The sequence below is a fragment of the Myxocyprinus asiaticus genome, chromosome 39 (assembly GCF_019703515.2).
Source record: "Myxocyprinus asiaticus isolate MX2 ecotype Aquarium Trade chromosome 39, UBuf_Myxa_2, whole genome shotgun sequence".
Taxonomy (NCBI): Eukaryota; Metazoa; Chordata; class Actinopteri; order Cypriniformes; family Catostomidae; genus Myxocyprinus; species Myxocyprinus asiaticus.
This window is the reverse complement of record NC_059382.1, coordinates 5,177,501-5,198,697: the sequence shown is the minus strand read 5'-3', so window position 1 is coordinate 5,198,697 and position 21,197 is coordinate 5,177,501. Positions and strand designations below refer to the sequence as shown.

The following is a 21,197-nucleotide window of genomic DNA, read 5'->3' as shown; positions in this document are numbered from 1 at the left end:
TAACATTAGCAAACAACATTAGTTAACATGAACTTACAATGAGCAATGCTTTTACAGCATTTATTAATCTTAGTTAATGTTAATTTCAACATATACTAAAAAAAAAATTAATCAAAAGTTGTACTTGTAACATTAGCTAATGCATTATGAACTAACAGGTGAACAACTGTATTTTTATTATCTAACATTGACAAAGTTTAATTAATGCTGTAAAATATATTGTTAATTGTATGTTCATAATACCTAATGCATTAACTAATGTTAATGAATGGAACCTTATTGTAAAGTGTTATCAGTGTATTAAAGCAATATCTCACATCTCTGATGTTCTGTTGTGCAGCACTTGAAAAAATATCTCCAGTGTTGTTTCGGATTGTGCTGTGAGGATTTTGTAGAAAAACACTTCATTTGATAAAAAATAATGCAATGTTATGTTTAAAAATGTAATTAATTAAAATAAAATAAAAAAAATCAGTTGATTAAAGTTTTAAAAAATTAATTTGATTAGACACCATTTCTTTTATGAAATTTCATTAAACTGTTGAATACAGAATTTTGAAAAAATAAATAAATAAATAAATAACCCCCCAATAACCACAATTTTAATGACCTCTCATGTGGTTTTGCTTAAATATTATAACCGTGTGGCACATAAAATGTCTTGGAAATGTGCTGGAAATATGTGCCTTGAAAAGAGTAGGAACTCTGGTTTATACACACTCTCTAAACTTCACAGCCTACTGAACATGCTCACTAAACTCCTGAGCCATTTGTACACACTCCCTAAACATCATTTTATTCCAGATACAATTCAACATCCCACCAAACCCTCTAAACATGTGACTGGTAGGATGGATGGAAAGTCAGGCAGATAGACAGACAGACAGATAAATGGATAGATGGATGGATTGACTGACAGACGTTTGAATAAATGGACGAAAGGATGGATGGATGGATGGATGGATGGATGATGGTCAAAATTAAACCATGGATGGGTGGATTGATGGAAGGTTGGACAAAATGGACAAAAATATGGGTGGACTGAAATGAAAGGAAGCATTGATGGATGAACATACGGATGGATGAAAGATGGATGGATGGATGACAGTCGAAGTAAAACCTTGATGGATGGATGGATGGATGGATGGGTGGGTTGATGGAAGGTAGAACAAAATGGACAGAAGTGTGGGTGGACTGAAATGAAAGGATGCATTAATGGATGAACATAAGGATGGATGGATGGATGGATGGATGGATGGATGGATGGGTGGGTGGGTGGGTGGGTGGTTGGATGTGTGGATTGGTGGATTGATGGAAGGTTGGACAAAATGGACAGAAATATGGGTGGACTGAAATTAAAGGATGCATTAATGGATGAACATACAGATGGATGGATGGATGGATGGATGGATGGATGGATGGATGGGTGGGTGGGTGGGTGGTTGAATGTGTGGATTGGTGGATTGATGGAAGGTTGGACAAAATGGACAGAAATATGGGTGGACTGAAATGAAAGGATGCATTGATGGATGAACATACAGATGGATGAAAGATGGATGGATGGATGGATGGATGACAGTCGAAGTAAAACCTTGATGGATGGATGGATGGATGGATGGGTGGGTTGATGGAAGGTAGAACAAAATGGACAGAAGTGTGGGTGGACTGAAATGAAAGGATGCATTAATGGATGAACATACGGATAAATGATGCTCAAAATGAAACCTTAATGGATGGATGAATAGATGGATGGATGGACTATAGTCAAAGGACACCTGGATAGATGAAAAATCATGTAGATTTAGATGAAGATAGATCTTAAAAAGTCATCAGTGACCATTAACAGTGTTGTACTATATTTCTTTGTATTCAGCTATGAATTCTTCCAGATGTCTCTCAAGATGCTCTAAAATGCTTCTTTCTCCCTCTCTCTTTCTCTCCCTCCCTCTTCTGCTTCTCTCAGCATTAATTTGCAGCTCTGACTTCTGGTCGGCAAGCTTTACACCTTCTTAGGTTCCTGATGCCCCCCATCTCCTCCACACTTTGTTCACCCCCCCCCCCCCCAACCATCATTGCTCCCTTATAATTTCTTAACACTCTCCTCTGCTTCCCCTCACTTTATCATCTTTTTATTCTCTCCATCACAAGGCCCTCCATGTCTTTTTGTCTCTTTCTTTTTCTCAGACTTCCATCACGTCCCCCTGCGACTCCTTAACATCCTTCCATCTTCTCTTTCTCTGTCTTAGTTCTCTCTCCCTCCTCTCATGATGAAAGACTCTAAGAATAGCTCTCTATGTCTGCTGTGGCACATATAATCACTATGCATTTTCTACTGCCTGTAAACAACCTGTTTTCGCTGTTCCTCAATTTGTGATTTCAGCTCAAATCAGTGATCCAGACCTCTTGGGTTCCATAACGACTGCTCCTGAATGAGCCTTTCTGTTATTTAAACGGCCATAATGATGATTACAATAATTTTGATTATCCTCTATTATGCATTATTTGGAATAGTAAACTCTTAGAGTAAAACTCTTAGAGTTTTATCAAAGGCATAATTCTGCATTTTTGCTAATGGCCTATTTAGCAATAATGACCCTTATCTAATAAAAAATTGCACTTGTTCGTTACTAGTGACGTCTTTTATAAAGCCGTAGGGGCTGTTCACACAGGACACCTTCTTGTGCCCATCTATGCTGTTTTTTTATTGTCCACATAAACATGCGCTAGATGGACATATTTGAAATTTGTGACAGGTCCTGCACCATGAGTGTTGTATTTTTTTATTTTTTTTTTTACGTGTCAAGCTAAAACATTCAAACCTGTTTTTAAACACAAGAATATGTCCATTGTGAACCTTCATGTAATGCACTGCCAGTATTAGTCCAGAAACATGTATTATTTCATTAAAATATATTTAAATATTTATATGTATAAAAAGCAGGCTTGGGATCTATGCCGTCTTCACGGTTCAAAGCTTCCACAGTTGTAGGTTGTACCTGTTTGTTGCCTTTCGCTGCACATATCTGCCGTTCACCATGATATCTGTTCAAATGGGATATTAGCCAGCTCCATCAACCCAGAATCTGAAATGACTCTTGACTTCTTTTACCCTTTCCCCAAAGCACTCCAATTTGTTTATCCGCCATAACATTATCCACAATGAAACACTTTGCGAAACACCTGCTGCACAAATGTAGGGGTGACAGAGGTGACAATAACTTAGTATTAAGTACAGTAAATGTTATATCACCCCCCTGTGGTCTCCCAAAGCTATTATGCCAGTCTGAATGAAATGGAAGGCCAAATGAATGTGAACGGGAAAGCACAAAAATTAAGCTTCTAATTTAAATGTTAATATATCGATGCTTCAAAAATTTATCGAAAAAATAATTTGCGATCAATAGTCAAAGTATCAATATTTAATTCCTAACAATAATTTATTATCCAGGTAGCTAACTATTAATTGTTGCTCCACCCTTACAGTAGTTGACCTAAAAGAGACACCTGACCTTAGAAGACAGTTTACGATAATGTGCGCTATAGAGGCCCATAGCATCAACACTGAAAATGCAGCATGTACAACACATTGCGTTAGCACAACAACTTGTGAAATAGAGCTGGCGTAGCTAGAAGTGTTTGCATACTTGCAAAGAGTATGTTTTACAACTTACATTTCTGGAATAAGCAGTTGTGCAATAAAGTTTGTCTACGGTATGTAGAGTCCATTTCCCAACTAATCCGTTGAGGTTTGAAAACTCTGAAAAGTCACCATCCCAGCATAAATGAGAGGTGGAAATGTAGCTAAATAAATGTGTTTTCAATCGAAAATGTATCAGTTTAGATGTGGCCTGAGGTTGTTTTGCTGGTCAGATTACTTCTGAAGTGTGAAACTGTGATTGGCGATTATTCAAAGTTCATATCAGGTAGATGATTTTTCAATATCCGTTTCTACTCAAAAATAAATACAGAATGTCAATTTTCTAATTTGAGCAAATGGCAAAGCTTAGCTATAATTATGAGTGACATTTTGAGGTTTAGAAAAGCGTGCAATTTAAAAATCAGCATGAATCCTTCTTCCTCTTTCTCTCTGCAGATATCTGTCATTCTTTTGTTTCTTTGTCTTCTTTCCTCTGCTTCCGACTCTTGTTGATTTATAGATGCTGCGTGATCTCAGCATGTTTGTGTGTGTGTCTGGTTTGCATTCTTTTGGTGTGCGTGTTTGAAATTTATGACAGCAACAAACATGTACTCTGCCAATGAATCAAAGCGACACTCATATGGGGCAATTTCTCACCTGCAGCCATTGTGCAGTTTTCAAAGGTTTTGGCACTATTTTTATTCATAATGAGGTTCTTGGGAATGCATGACCTGCGCAGAGTTAAAAAAACAAATGCATACACACAAACACACAAGGACAAATGCAGCATCATATGAGTCATAGAAAGTCATTGAAATAATCTAGTTTTTATTTCTATTTTATTTTCAATATAGTTTCATTAAATCCACTCTGATTTATTGCTTCTGCATTAGCATATCGTCACTTAACCTCTTAGCTCATTGTGGGTCTTGAAAGGTTTATACATTATCGTCAATAATCAATTTTCGCATATTGTTGCGCTCTGTAATGAAGCTCTTAACCGGAAAATTGCCAATTAAAACTTTATTATTATTATTTAATGTAGTTGAAATCTCACTGACTTCGAATCCTCCCCCCCCCCCCCCCCACAAAAAAAAATAAAAATGGATGATATTGTGGGTTTTTCTTGAAAGGTTTATACATTATTGATAAAAATAAATTTTGCGATTAAGAATCTTAATATTATTTTTCTTTCTTTCTTACTGTTGCACACTGTCACAATAATGCGCTCCGTGTGGCATGGTTCAATGGTGTGATGCTCATTTTTTTTAATTGGTCTATAAAGTTATTAAAAAATACATAGAAAATACAATTCACACAAACCATTACTTTAATACGCCTCTACAATGATGAACATGTTTTAAATGACTGAGTTCAAAGTTCAAAGGGGTTGAATGCAGTCACAACGGCACTCGAACTGAAAAACGGAAGAAGAAAACAAAAGGGGAGAAAGACAGAGGGGTTCCGGGGGCAAACAAAAGACTTGAGACAAAAGTTTGGCAAAACTCCTGTCTATGACATCATGCCTGTACACACTCAGTTTGTGGCCCCATCAAATAATTGGTGCTACCTGAATGGGTTTTACTGGATATGGTCGGCAAAGAGGTCTTTACGTCTGCAGACTTCTGATCTCATCGCCATCACAACCAGAGGCTGTTACGCAGTTACCACTCAGAACCTAAGAATCAGCATTTGTGGGAAAGTCGGCAAATGGATTAGAGTTCTCTATTGGACTCTGAACACTCACACATGCCCACACATGCTTTTTATGTGGCATCTATGATACTGGATACTTAAAAACAAAGATACAGAAAATCCATTATAAACAGTCCTCCGTCCCTAAAGTGCACACTCTCACATAGTCAAAATTATTTTAACCTACTTTTCGCTCAAATTAATGGATTCTCTAATAAGAATGTCTTTGTACAAGGATTCAATCAGTGCGAGTGTGTGAAAGTGTGTATCTATGTGTGTGCGTAGCTAAGGAACAGCTGCATTCACTGGAATTAGCATATTAATTAAAGAGACAAGTGATTACGAGCAATTACATTAACTAAAACTGCAATAATGCAAGTGGTATACAACAGAGCAACTGCATGCCTATACAGGCCAGTAGGGCTGGGTGATTAATCTAATTTTATTTTCAATTACGATTTTGGCTTCCAACGATTATGAAAACAAGATAATCGAGATAAAACGATTATTGTGCCACATGACGTATCATAATGTGGCACAATAATATATCTTATTATATCTTTATATCGTTATATCTTTAAAGCATCCTTTATTAAAGTTCAAATAATAAGGAAGCGGGTTATGAAAATAAACTCCAAAACGGTCAGATCCGCATCTATGAATTGCGTGAAGTGACCGGGGAAGAGATTGAATCTTCTCCCGGCTGATGCACACTCTGGCGCGGGGACGCTCGTCATTCGCATGCGTTTGCTGCAGCTAGATTATAACGTTATGGCTTGCGATGTAATGAATCATAATAAATGTGTCACGTTCACTGTGCATCTTATCATGAAGAAAATCAGCGATACGCAGCTCTATTAAGAAGAGGAAGTTTGCTGTGAGTTAAAGATGGATCGAAGTGAACAGAAAGGTGAGAGAGTGTAGTCTTAGCCCGTTATACACTGAAACAAAATATGTTTTTGATTAGTCTTTTTTGGCTTGTTTTCCAAAATAATATCTAAAACTCCTTTGAAACAACATACATTTACTTTAGGAGAATATACTGCAGAAGAAAAAATTGTTTACGGAGAATGTTGAATACAGTATTTAATCAGGATTCAATATTAAAGCTTGTCTGGGACAAGTGGATTTTTGAAGGGGCAAGTGAAAGAGAATTTTACTTGCCCAACCGGACAAGCAGACTGATTAAAACGTTAATAATGAAAAAATAACCAGCTATATTTTGTGATAGCCTAGCATGTGTCACTTATTAGAAAGTTCATATTCTTATTCTGCTGTTGAAAATAATCAAGAGCCCATCAGTTTATAATTTGCAAGCGATCTAGTAACAGCTGCGCCCTGTTTGATTGACATGCGGCGTATTTGTGTGTGCTGAACATGCACGTGTTCTGAAAATGCTCACGCTAATGCGTGCCTGAACGGTCAAATACATTTCAAAATTATGCCAAAATGCCTGTCTTGGTGAGGTATTAATGTAAACACAGAGAGTGATGTCTAAAGTGAACGTAAACAGCAGAGAAAAAAACTGATTTGTATTAAAATGTCGGACTTGTAAGTATAAATGTAAGCTAATAGACCTGCTGCTGTCTAGTGTGTCATCATAATAATCAAACAACCAGAACAAGAAAACACTCATTGCTCTTGACTGAGTAACTTTAGTAGCTTTAAAAAGTATTAATATATTATAATCATACAGTGAAGATAAGTAGTAGTTTTATGTTGCATTTCATTCTGAATGTTTACTTGAATGCTTGATACTGCTGTTAAAAAAGCACAGAATTTTCTTAATTTGTTCTATTATTTTTAATCTATCTATTTCTATTCATTGTTTTTTTTATTATTATTATTATTATTTTATTACTGACTGTTTACTAGTCTTGAATAATTACTTAAGAACTTGAAAGCACTACCGACTACAAATTTTGGTATTGTGATAATGTATAGCCTTTATTGTACATGGTAGATATTGCTGCAATAACATAATGAAAAAGTAGATCTCATTCCATCAAAGTGTGAGCACCCCTGCTGTAAATGATGGTGACGGAGGCTTTTCTTTATTTGACTACTAAACGTAACATAAAATAATTATCATATGACAATAGCCTCCTCCCCTACCCAGTGCAGTTTACATTTCAAGTTCAAGGAAATCCACTGTTAAAAATACTTTTTTTTATTTTTTAAAGTTCAATAAATGCATGATGTTTCCAAAGTCAATGAGTAATCGTTTTAAATAATCGAGATCTCAATATTGACCAAAATAATCGTGATTATGATTTTTGCCATAATCGAGCAGCCCTACAGGCCAGTTCTTCCTTGCACATAGAATATGCATGATCTGTGCATCCCTTTGTAATCTATATTTTTTTATGTATTATTATTTATATTTAATTCTTATTACATACCAGTATGATTATCATTAACAAAAACTAAAACATGTAATTCCAAAAACTGAAACTAAAGTACATTACTTTTTTATAACTCCAAAACAAATACATTTTAAAATTGAAAATTTACATTTTCATTTTTGAGACACAGTATATCATAATATTTTTAAACTTTACAACCCGTCTTAATTAAACAGTAAAAGGGCACTTAATAGTGATAACACTAGACTGTACTGAGAAATGTAACAGCGTTATACATATTTAATTGATATCACTTGATATGTAGATACAACTTTAATAAGACATTAAAAACTTGATTCCCGAAAAGTATAAACACTGTGGGGAAAATTAACGACTAAACACTTAATTCATCAAATAGTGATCAAATGATGGAGAAAAGCATTAAAACTTGGCATATATCCAGATGCAGATGTATTCAAGTGCACTTTTTGCATTTAAAGGACAGTACTGCTGTGATGCTAAATATTGCGGTGTTCTGCTGCATCTTTCGCTATTTTGTGTGTGTGTGTGTGTGTGTGTGTGTGTGTGTGTGTGTGTGTGTGTGTGTGTGTGTGTGTGTATGTGTGTATATAAATATATACATGTATACAGTACTGTGTATATATACTGTATATACATATATTCTGAAAATGATTTTGTATATATGTACAATATGATTATATAAAATAATCTTTGAATCTTGTGTAATTTTGTGTTTTGCAGGTCTGATAACCACAACCTCTCGGAAACTGGATCGCGAACAACAGGCTGAGCACGTACTAGAGGTGAGACATGCACACACACTTTCACACAAGGAGACGTCCACACACATCAGGTGTGAGGGGGAGAGCTGCGATCCATGCTAATTTGTGTTACCTCCAGATTGCGGATCAATTTTGTGAGCGATGGGAAAATAACAACAATTTTCACTTCATATAAACACAAGAATATTGATGCATTCCGACTACATCCTTAAGATGCTTTTGCGTTGCCTGTTTGAAATTCAAATTATTTCACCCCTGCTGGTCTGTTTATATGAAGGTAAATCAGTAGCAAAACTTGAGAGCTTGCACATTTGGATTTAAGAACTTGTACAATAAATATGTGTACTCGTAAGTTGAAATTTACACTCACAGCACCAATGTGAAAACTTGTAAAATAAAATGTTTAAGTTGAATGTTGCAATCTGCACTCACAGACAATAATTCAAAGCTTGTGTTTTGAATTCACAACTGCAGACAAGTAGTCACAAATGTGTAAAATTACATTCACATAAATACAACTACAGACACAAACTTGTATTACACATTAACTTTTGTACTTTAATTCATTTTCACAGTACAATCACAAATCGGCACTTACAACCTCTCAAATCTGCCACTGCAACTTTAAATCTTTAAATCTAGCCAATGAAATGGGACGTTTTTGTACACGATGATGTCACACCACAGTGCCAGCTTCACCTTTTTGTTAGGGCAAAGCAGAGTCGGTGTTATGGATCAACTGGGGATCGTGTTAACTGGGGATGTGCACATGCATGTGAATAATTTAACTTGCCTTTTCAGCAAATTCCTTCAATGTGAATTGCCAAGGAGCAAAGAAAAGACGTTTTGCACATTAAAAAAACAATGCTGGTATCATTATTAACCCACTTTTTTTCATTGATGTCTGTTCTAATGAATTTGACACAGTTTAATAGCGATTTTAATGGTTTCACAGGGTAACATCTGGTTTCTCATGTTAACGTGGGGTACTGGTTTGAATAGGAACTGGCGATTACACTTGTCAGAGCAGTAAATTGCAAGTGAAGTTATATATTTGCAACATTAAAGCATCATAGGCTGATATGAGTCAATAATATTGTGGCAGACAAGCCTCTTGTTCAAGGAGGAAGCAGGAACCGGGTTATCAACCAAAAAGACTTTTAATAAAACAAACACAACATAAAACTCGTGCGCACACGCAAACACAGCTCCGTGTGTCTCTCTCTCTCTCTCTCTTTCTCTCTCTCTCTCTCTGGCATCTCCGGCTCCTCCTTATCTCTCTCTCCCACTTATTGGGGCAACTCAGTGCCAGGCGTGCATCCTCACGGCCCGGCCACACCCTCCTCCTGGTCACATACCCCCAACGCCCGATTCAGGCTGGGGAACCAACCGGCCTGACCTGCTCCCAACACCCCCCCCCCCCCTCCCCCACCGGAGGGGAGGAGTTGCCCCTTCGGCCGTTCCGCTTCCGGCTTGCTGGCAGTATATTCAGCGACATGGGTTCAAATCCAGGTCAGACAGGATGCATTTGATATATTTTTAACAGATATAATGAAAGCTATTTTGTAAAACACACATACACAGACAAGAAATCAATCACAATTGTAAATGAATCTGACAGCCAGCAATTGCAATATAATCTTTTGAATATTCTGAGAATGCTTGAATTAGTGAGAAACAAAAAATATATATGAACTACGTTTTCCATACATAGTTAAGAGGCTTTTTAAAATTGAAAACCTTAAGATTTTGCCACATAAACAGAATTATTACATTTCTGAAGAAATGTATCGTGCTTTCTAAGAGTTTATTCTCATTTATTCTCACTCATTGGTCAATTTGGCATTTGTACTTGCTCTCCACAAAAAAAAAAAATGCGCTGTTCTGAAAGATCATCTTTTGGCAGTGTCGTGGGAAGTCATAAACATATGACATTGTCATGCACATAACCTTTGAAAATTGAAGGATGCTGTTATAACAATGTAAATAAAATACAGATATACAGGTATTGAGACATTTCAGCCTATGATGCTTTAATGTTGCAAATAAAATAATTTAACTTGCGATTTACTTTTCTGACAAGTGCAATCGCAGTTCCCATTCAAACCAATGTCTCACGTTAACATAGGTAACCATGTTACCCTGTGAAACCGTTAAAATTGCTCTTAAACTGTGTCAAATTCATTAGAACAGACATCAGTGAAACAGTGTTACCAAAAAAATTTTTATAATGTGCAAAATGTCTTTTCTTTGCTCCTTGGCAATTCACATTGAACGAATTTGCTTAAAAGGCAAGTTAAATTATTCACATGCACTTGCACATCCCCAGTTAACACGATCCACACTGGTGGCATTCATTGGCTAGGCATCAACCAATAAAACGACTTAATTGACTCCTCCTCTGCCGAACACTGGTCTTTCTCTCTTGCATCAGGATTTTATAAGTGCACAAGTGAGTTTTGCTACAGGTTTTTTGCAAAAGTATTTTCAAATGTCAAGGCGTGAAGATTTAAAGATGCAGTGGCAGATTTGGGAGGTTGTAAGTGCCGATTTGTGGTTGTACTGCGAAAATGACTTAAAGTACAAAAGTTAATGTGTAATACAAGTTTGTGTCTGTAGTTGTATTTATGTAAATGTCATTATACATATTTGTGACTACTTGTCTGCAATTGTGAATTCAGAACACAAGAATTGAATTATTGTGTGAGTGCAGATTACAAAAACTTCAAATTTTTATTTGACAAGTTTTCACATCGGAGTTGTGAGTGTAAGTTTCAACTTATGAGTACAAATATTTATTGTACAAGTTCCCAAATCCAAATGTGCAAGCTCTCGAGTTTTGCCACTGATTTACCTTCATAGTATGCAAATGTAAAAGTGAGAAAAAGAGTGTGTGTGTGTGTGTGTGTGTATGTGTGTGTGTGTGTGTGTGAGAGAGAGAGAGAGAGAGAGAGAGAGAGAAAGGTTTAGTGATTCTGAGTGGGTGTTAAATGTTTTTGTAATAAATAAAATTTTGTGGTGTTGATCTTTAGAGAACAAACTTGTCCTTCTGTCGCTCATGTTATGTTGCCTGTTCAACGTGTGATCCCTTGACACCCAAACATTACACGCACCAAACACCCTTTTCATTTATTTTCAAACCCCCTCTTTTTCTCATTTATTGCCCCCTCCCTTTCTCAGTCTCTCTTTGGCGTGTTCTGAATGGAATAATAGATTACTGCCCACTGAATACTGCGAAGTATATACTACAATACTGCTACTATACTGCCTACTATTTGATAAAAGTATGTATAATAGGATGTATAGTATGTGAAGCAGTGTGCATTATGCAATGAAACATCTTTCGAACACAACAACATCACTGTCTGTGAGTTAACATTGTCAGTAGTCATGTTTCAATCCAAGTTAAAAATTTGATGTATGCGCAAAATCTGAACATTGTAAAAACAGTCTGCGAACATTTTGTTAGAACAAAATCATCACTTCTGAGGAAATTGCCGCAAAATATATTTGAAAATGGAAGTTGAAACCAGTGTGGCTTTTTATTAAATGCAATGAATTACTTGGAGTTTAGAGCGTGACGAGCTTCATGTTTGCTAGCGTTGAGTGACAAATCCCAAAATTTGCATAACAATTTGTGGATTGAATCTTAGCTATTATGAAAATGTGATTATTTCATTTGTGGCCTAGATGTAGTGAAGCATCTAAAAGATGTCTTATTCATTTTTCTCCAAAATGTTTCTTGGTTTAAAATTTCCATAATCCTAAGACTTTCCATAATCTAATAAAATTAGATTTAAATTAGATTTTGAGTCCCAGATTTTCAGTGCGGATTCAGACTTTTGAATTCTATTGTATATACAGAAAATGTGCATAATGTGTAAATTATTGTTAGTATATACTGCAGCAAAAGTTAGTGTAGTATATATACTTACTGTGCTAAGCTTTTCCAAACATCATCTCTTTCTCTCATGTTCTCCATTCAGTTCTCTCATTTATTAAATTATTCTCTCTCTCTCTCTCTCTCTCTCTCTCTCTCTCTCTCCATGCTCTCTCATCTGTCTGTATTATTTCCCCTTGTGTTTTCTCTCTCTCAGACAGATTGAATTTGTACAGGCGTGGCACAGCAGCCTGTAAGTGTGAACGGAAATGAATAAAGTGAACTGAATTAATTGTTCTGTTGTTGCTTCTGAGATGGATGTGACACACCGTGTCTTTTCTTTTTAATGATATTATTTTAATATTCTTTTGCAATCCGGCACAGTCTCCTGATTGGCCTGCAGCCATGTGCCCTCCTTGCTGATTGGTGAATGAGCGATGAGCTTGTTTGCTAATGAAAAAAGGAAATGGATAGAATGTCAGACAAAGGATATGAGAGAAAAAGTTGAATATGATTCATCGTCACTCCATTATGCAGAGAGAAAAATGAGGATGATCAAACGCCTAAAAAATCTCTCTTCCTCTCCTTCCTGTTGATTATAACACATAAACTGTCTATTTTTACTGTGATTTTTATAGAACTGCACAAAATTACAAGGCAGCTTGTGAACACCACACAAGTAACTGTTGTCAAAAAGCGAATGTAAGATTGGATTCAGTTGATTCCAATGGAGTTTGGAGATAGCGTGTTACGAAGCGAACGACATACTCAAATAAGCATAAACATAAACATACAAATATTGTGTGAAATTGTCAGTTTTTAATTAGGGCCACATCCACAGTAATCCGATTCGTTTTAAAACTCTGTTTTCAGTTTCCTAACGTCATCTTTTTCCAAACATTTTTGAAACATTAGTTTGGATGAGAGATGTAAAAGTAGCCAAATCGATGCGTTTTCAAACAAAAACGTATTTGTTTGAACAAAACTATTTTTTAATAGTAATTTTCTATTAAATGTAGGTCTATCAATCTATTCAAATTTGTAATCAGGTTAATTATATGACATGTCGATTAATTGAATTAATCGCAATTAATCCCAAATTTCAATATTTACTAAGAAAGGCCCCAAATAAAGATACTGTGATGTAAAAATACATAATTCAAATCATTATAAACGTGGTATAACATATTCAGATTTAAATATATTGAATTATTGTGGCAGACGAGAAAAGCATTGACTAGAGTCTAGACAACACGAAAAGTGGCTTTTGAATCAATATTTTTTTTTGTTTTATTCCCAAACCATTTAAAAATCCTACATTCAGTTGTGTCCATCAGTCCATCCTGTTCTCATAAGATGTGTTCTTACGATCCTTCTATCCTTTTTAATTGTCCATCCTTATGTTTAGGGGTAGGTTTAGGGATGCGCTTAAGGGGTAGGGACCAATGAGGTTAGGGTTAGGGGTGGGCTTTAGGGATAAGGGTCAATCAGGTAGCGGCGAGTCAGAATCTAGCGGGCAGTCACACTTCGGCACAATACCAGCTCTCGTTCTATGGCTGTGCTTCTTGTGAGGTTTTTTGAGGCACGCTGCCCCTGCTGACATGGCTCGTAAAAACATGTACTTCAATTTTGAATTGCTCCGATGGTAAGAAAATATGTAAATTTATTACAGCATTTATGCACGGGACAGGGGGCATGATTAATTGTGTTTTTAACATTTTTAACATATTGTTTTTTCATATAATTGATTGCACTAAAATGCATTAAATCGACAGCTCATATATTTAAATTAAAAGGTTTCCATGAGGTTTCCAACTCTTTGAAGAGTTTTTAGATGTATCGCCTTAAAAGCACAACCACTAACCATACACATTCAGACGGATGTCTTTGGCCATTACGTCATATGTTGCATTGTTTTTTGAGCGCCCTGTCACAAGGATTGTGGTTTTAGGACATTACTATGATAAAAATAGTCCATCTTTTAAAAAATAAGAATTGAGACCCTTGAATTCTGTAGTTTTGCATTTCCTTTAACAGCTGTTTAATGTGTCATGAGCAATATTCTTTGTTTTTTTCTACTGTGTCTATTTAGTATTGGCGCCACCAACAGATATAATGTTGATGTTCTTTTGTTATTGTTTATTTGAAGAGTTTTGAAACTATACAGTATGTCTGCTAGGTTTTTCTTCATGGTCATTGTCCTGCTTTTGCACTTTTGTTTTCCCAGGTGACGGTATCCGACAGCGGTCCCTCCCCCAGGCACACCACAGTATGGGTGGTGATCCAGGTATTGGATGTTAATGATAACAAACCGACGTTTCCAGAGAAGGTTTATCAGGTCCGTTTACCCGAGCGCACCCGTAAACAGAGAGGTGCTCCCATATACCGCGTGTTTGCCTATGACCAAGACCAGGGTGCCAACGCTGACCTCTCCTATAGCATCGTCGATGGTAATGAGGACGGGAAGTTTTTTATCGACGCCAAAACTGGCGTGGTTTCGTCACCTAAGAAACAGTTCACAGCTGGAACCTATGATATTCTTACAGTGAGTTACTTCTGACCTTTAATCTTTTCAAACACCTTTGATATTTGTTGATATTCATGCTAAAAAATCTATCGTAAACCAGTTTAAAGTGGTTTTACATGGTTTTAAGCTGGTCCAAGCTAGTCTAGGTGGTTGATCAGTGAATGGACCTGGTTGGATTTGACTTAGTAGGTCAACAAAACACCAAATACCATGTTCCACAAGCCAGTTTGACAAGTATAAGGTGGTATGACTAGGTTTCTTTTTAGCCTGATGAACCTTAAGTGATACCATATCTGATGTCTGAAGGCAATAGAAGTCTCAGTGAAATTGTGAACTTATTCACATAAATAATTTCCAACTCTGTAAAACACCATCTACACATCTAGTAGCCCAGTGTTCTTAATGAGAGAGCTGACATTTTAAATCCCTCTTGAAACAGGTTGTTCCTTTTGTTTCCATTCAATCCAAAGGTCAATACTTGATGCATTGAGTTTTCCATTTTAGTTTAGTTCTTTAAAGTATACTTGAGTTTGCTCTCTGTTGTATTCCTGTCCTCCTGGTCATCCTGTCATCTTTGCCCCTTGACCTCAGGTGAAGGCAGTGGATAACGGGCGTCCTCAACGTTGGGCGACAGCTCGTTTGCATATCGAGTGGATTCGCCGTCCACCACCCAACCCTGTGCCTTTTGCCTTCGATGAGCAGCTTTACAACTTTACCGTCATGGAAACAGACAAAGTGGCAGATATAGTTGGCGTGGTGTCCGCCCAGCAGCATGGCTCAACCTCCTTATGGTTTGACATCACAGGTGAGTGGTTGGACTAGGATTAGTAGAGTTAGAATGTATTTTTTTATGTAAATTGTGAGGGGAGCTAGTATTTTGCAGTGTATTTTAGTTAGTAGCATGTTGTGGAATTATTACGAAAGTGGATTCAGGATTTGGGATTTAGTAAGGGTAATCCTAAAACAAACAAAATCAAATATGTCTTGGTTTCAAGATTAGGGATTATGGCAAAATGTCAAGGATTAGGATTATTTTAATCCAGCCATAGATGGCTGTTTCGAAATTTAGAAAATAATTGCCTTTCATTTATAAACCGATAAATAAAAAATGTGTATGATTTAATTCTTTAACATATTAGTCCTAGATTGGGATTACTGCTAAATTACTGCACAATTAAATGTTATAGATTATAGATTAGAGTACCTTTTATTTTGATATTTTGCATTGAGTTGGTGCGAATGTTTGTAATAGTCAGGGAATCTGTTCACTGCATGATTTGTGGTGTTGTGTTGCTATCCTATGCCATTCCACGGTCACCATGGCGATTGCTTGCGGCTGTCTGTTTCTATGGTGATGTAAGGTTTGTATACACACAAACAGTTAAACAACTGCTCATGTTAAAAGACAAACTACCTTATTGTGTCAGTTGCAAACTTCATACAGAATGGTTTAAGTGATATAAAATGTTTCAGTGTTATAGTAACGGACATTTAAAATGCTTTATGTAATATTTAAAATATACATGTATATATATATATATATATTTCATATTTTTTTATTATATAATTATATTATATTAATAATAGATATCCTGAATATACTATACATTTAAATTTCAGGATTCCAATTTGTGTTAATATTAAACACACAATTTTTTTTAACATTATAAATGGCGATAATTATACAGTATTGTTGAAGTTATGGACTTTGACTTCTTGTAGTTCTAGAAAAAAAGACTCAGTTTCCCATAATGCATCATGCATGTGGATTGGTGTTCAGATACCTTCTGTTTGCTTCAGCCGCACCTGCTCTGCCCTCTTTCGCTACTCTTTCTTTCTCTTCTCTTCTTTGTTCTTTTTTACCCCTTCAGCAACTCTCTGTTCATTACTTCCATTGTTCTATAAACTCTCTTCCATCTTCTTTATCTCTCGCTCTCTCCCTCTCTCTCTCACTCTCCCTCTTTTTCTGAATGCTTCGTATGGGAAGGTCCTCGCTCTTTCCGTGAGATGTTCTATATACTCCAGACTGCTTGCAGCAGGAACTGTTCTACAGAAGGTATCTTTACCAGTTCAGCCGAACTCCTTTCTTTCTCTAAATCTTCTTTCTTATTTATCTGTGGTTTCTCTCTTTCTCTTTACAGTCTATGTCGTGATCTCTCTGTCTTCAACTCTATGTCTGCCTGTCTCTTTTCTAACTCTATCTGTCTGTCTCTGCCTGTCTTTCTTTCTGTATGTCTGTCTCTTTGCCTGTCACTCTCTCTCTCTCTTAATAAGTTCAGCAGAACTGTTCTTGCTCTTTTGCTGTTTAACCATCTGCTGGCTCTGCTTTCTCATCTTCCCCTGGTGTTGTGCAGTGTTGCTCAAATGTGATTGGTTGGGGTGTGAATTTGAGCGTGTGTACTTTAATACCAACATGATTTAAACATATGTGTGATGCATTATTGTATGCATATGTGTGTATGCTCCTTTAGATGTATTAGGATATTTACTGTGTAGCGGAGATGATAGTTTATTTCCCACTTACGCCTGTGTGTGTGTATGAGTGTGTGTTTGCCTTTGTTTGTAATGCACCTCAGGCCCCTCTGGCGGTCCATGGCCCAGCCTTATTATCAGTGGCCTGATTAAATGCGTCATTAAACAGCCAATCGAGTGTGGAAAAGGTCAGGGGTCAACCCAGGGTTAACATGGCAGACGAGAGACTGTATGTGAGGACAGAGAGGTTGGACGGTGATGAATGAAAGAGTGTGCGGGTGTGTTTCTGCCAGGTGTTCCAGCAACAGGCGGGCACAAAATGATTTATGCACCCTGGGTAGAATGAGTGTGTGAGTGTGAAAGGAAAAACGTAACGCAAACCTCCACTTACACGCACAGGGTTTAAAAACACTGATGCAACTCCCTGAACATCTTCTTAAAGACATAGCTTGCCTGAAAATTAAATACTATCATAATTTAGTCACCCTCATTTCAGTCCAAATCCGTATGACTTTCTTTCTTCTGTGAAACACAATAGGGAATGTTTTGAGTAATGTTCATACAATTAAAGCATATTGGGAGTAGAAAAGAGAAACACCATAAAAGTACCATAAATGTGGTCTGTATGATTATAGTCTATATTCCAAATATTCCAAAGCATTCTATATGTGAAGAGTAGGATGAAATTTAAATTGGTCTTCACTGAAAATATTACCTTCACTGAAGAGCTTAAATCTCATTCATGATCACATACATTTAAATTAGGGCTGCCGATTTAACATATTAATTCAGAGCGATTAGTTATATAAAAATAATGCGTTAAAAACAATAATGTAATTAATCATGTCCCCAGACCGTAATATGGAATATTCCAACCATTGGAGCAATTGAAACTTGAAGTACCACCTGTTTTCAGCAGGGGGCAGTAAGCAAAACTCCAGCTGTAAATGCAACGCAAAGCTCTACTGACAACAAACCACACTTAGGCTTGCTTAAAAATGCTGTTTATGGCACAACACAACCAAAGTGAGACAGGTGTACTTATACAGGTGTACACTGACATCTTTAGAAAAGCCCTTATAATAAATCTGTCTCAGACAGTTTGACAAATTCAATTGCAAAATGGATTGCTGTGGACAGCTGGTCAATGATAGGCCATTCAAAATAATAATACAAATTATTATTTTTACAAAATATATATTATATTTTTAAATACTTAAATATAACTTCATAATTAATTCATCATTATTGTTTAAATATTTGTTATTGGAGGGCCTTTCTCAGCAAATATGTATACTATATTTATGGAGTTATATGCGATTAATATGATTTATTATTCGGCATATCATGTTATTAATTAGATTACAAATTGTAATCAATTGTCAGCCCTAATTTAAATATGTCTCAAGAGTGTGTATGTGGTGTGTTATGCATTTGTTTGTTAGTGTTTGTGTGTGTGTGCACTTGCCTTTTGGTGCGAGGGTGAAAAATAAAGACAAAACGGCAACACTTTACTATAATGTTAACATTAGTAAATGCATTAGGTATTATGAACTAACATTAATCTTACTGTTTATTAGTAAAACGTCCTGGTTACTTGCGTAACCTCCATTCCCTGATGGAGGGAACGAGACGATGTGTCGATGTAGTGACACTAGGGGTGACACTTGGGAGCCCGAGACACCTCTGGTCTTTGATAAAAGGCCAATGAAAATTGGCGACAGGTATAAAAGGAGCTGGTATGCAACCACTCATTCAGGTTTTGTGCTGAGGAGGTGAGACAAGGTCCCGGCCATTTCAGCGGGTAGTTCAGCGCTGTGGCAGGAGGGACACAACGTCTCATTCCCTCCATCGGGGAACGGAGGTTACGCAAGTAACCAGGACGTTCCCTATCTGTCACTCACTCGACGTTGTGTTGATGTAGTGACACTAGCGGTCCCTATACAAAAACGCCGCAACTGGCTGAACTGTGTTACGTGAACTGGCGGTGTGTAACGGGCAGACCAATGTGTGCCTCGTAGCCAGCGCACCAGGCCGACATGTAACCTCCCCCAACACTGTTATGAGTGTCGAGCGGCCCTTTGGGGACAAGTCAACTACCCAAAAGATAGAGACGGGTTAGCCCAGTTGTGGCCTCTTATCCCCTTTTTTTCTCCCCCCAAAAAAAGGGAATTAACCGACTGGGGCCACCAGGTCTAGTTGGGGGGGTGTCCCTGGAGACACCGTGGAGACCACACTCTGCCCAGAGGGGGAGGGGGTGTTTAAGTGGAAATACGTCACATGGTCTTGCCGAGCTATGTCAGAAGTATGCCATGTGGGGGAGTCCCAAAGTAGGTCCTGCCCTACGGGGGAGGAGTTACTACAAGCATGGTGACTGGGGCAGAGGGTCCTCTGCCCAAGGAAGACGCAGTTTGCCAACAGGGAATTGAATTAGCAGAAGATATACGTCGCATAGTGTTACCTACGGGGAACCACCACATGCGGAGCACCTACCCCAGTACAGGGCTTAGTTAGCACGTGTACTGAGCCGGCAGCGAGTCTCTCCGCAAAATCGTCTGCCACAGGGCTCGGAGGAAATCAACCAGGGAACACAGTTTGTGAACACTACTGGGAGTTAACGGCACATGGCCTTCAGCTCAGGGGAGGTGAAATGTGCTATGCGCAAGCGATACACCCGGCCGGCTATCCCAGACTTACCTGCTTGTGTGCCACTACACGGGATGAAACCGGTTCCACCCGGAGATTGTAGAACCTCGCAAAGGTGTTGGGTGTTGCCCAGCCCGCTGCTCTGCAAATGTCTGTTAGAGAGGCGCCCCTGGTCAAGGCCCAGGAGGCCGCTACACCCCTGGTAGAATGGGCCCGTAGCCCTACCGGGGGTGGCATGTCCTGGACGTGATATGCCATAGTTATGGCGTCAATGAGCCAGTGGGCGATCCTCTGCTTGGAGACAGTGCTTCATTTCCGCTGTCCACCAAAGCAGACAAAGAGCTGCTCAGAGACACCAAATAGATGCATAAAGCGTGCACTGGACACAGCAACGTCAGGGCTGGGTCTGCCTCCTCCTGGGGCAGTGTTTGCAGGTTCACCACCTGGTCCCTAAAAGGGGTGGTGGGAACCTTTGGCACATAGCCCGGTCGGGGTCTCAGGATCACATGAGAGTAGCCCGGACCGAACTCCAGGCACGTTTCGCTGACAGAGAACGCTTGTAGGTCTCCTACCCTCTTGATGGAAGTGAGCGCAGTCAGGAGGGCAGTCTTCAAGGAGAGTGCCTTAAGCTCGGCTGACTGCAAAGGCTCAAAGGGGGCTCCCTGTAGACCCCGAAGAACTACAGAGAGGTCCCATGAGGGAACGAGGCATGGTCTGAAGGGATTCAACCTCCTAGCGCCTCTCAGGAACCTGATGATCAGGTCGTGCTTCCCTAAGGACTTACCGTCCACTGTGTCGTGGTGTGCCGCTATAGCGGCTACATACACCTTCAAGGTGCTAGGGGACAGCCGCCCTTCCAACCTCTCCTGCAGGAAGGAAAGCACTGATCCGACTGCACATCTATGAGGGTCTTCGCGTTGGGAAGAACACCACTTAGCGAACAGACGCCACTTAAAGGGATACAGGCACCTCGTAGATGGAGCCCTAGCCTGAGTGACCACGGGTGGTAGACCGCTTAGGTCAGACATGGAGATCCAGAGGTCTGGTTGCGGGTGCCAGATGGCGCCCCGTCCCTGAGAAAGAAGGTCCTTCCTCAGGGGAATTTTCGGGGGGGGGGGGGCAGTCGCGAGGATCGTGAGGTCCGAGAACCACGTCTGGGTGGGCCAGTAGGGTGCTACCAGGACGACCTGCT

General features: G+C 38.4%; 1 protein-coding gene across 1 annotated transcript in view; it reads left to right on the top strand.

The window, feature by feature from the left end:
* Positions 1–21,197, top strand: part of LOC127429530 (protocadherin Fat 3-like) — a 111,561-nt gene that overhangs the window by 31,476 nt on the left and 58,888 nt on the right. The window contains exons 4-8 of the mRNA XM_051678590.1: positions 8,440–8,501; positions 14,588–14,905; positions 15,479–15,692; positions 16,875–16,943; positions 18,500–18,502. Of these exons, the coding sequence (XP_051534550.1) occupies positions 8,440–8,501; positions 14,588–14,905; positions 15,479–15,692; positions 16,875–16,943; positions 18,500–18,502 (666 nt within the window). The remainder of the gene's footprint in view (positions 1–8,439; positions 8,502–14,587; positions 14,906–15,478; positions 15,693–16,874; positions 16,944–18,499; positions 18,503–21,197) is intronic.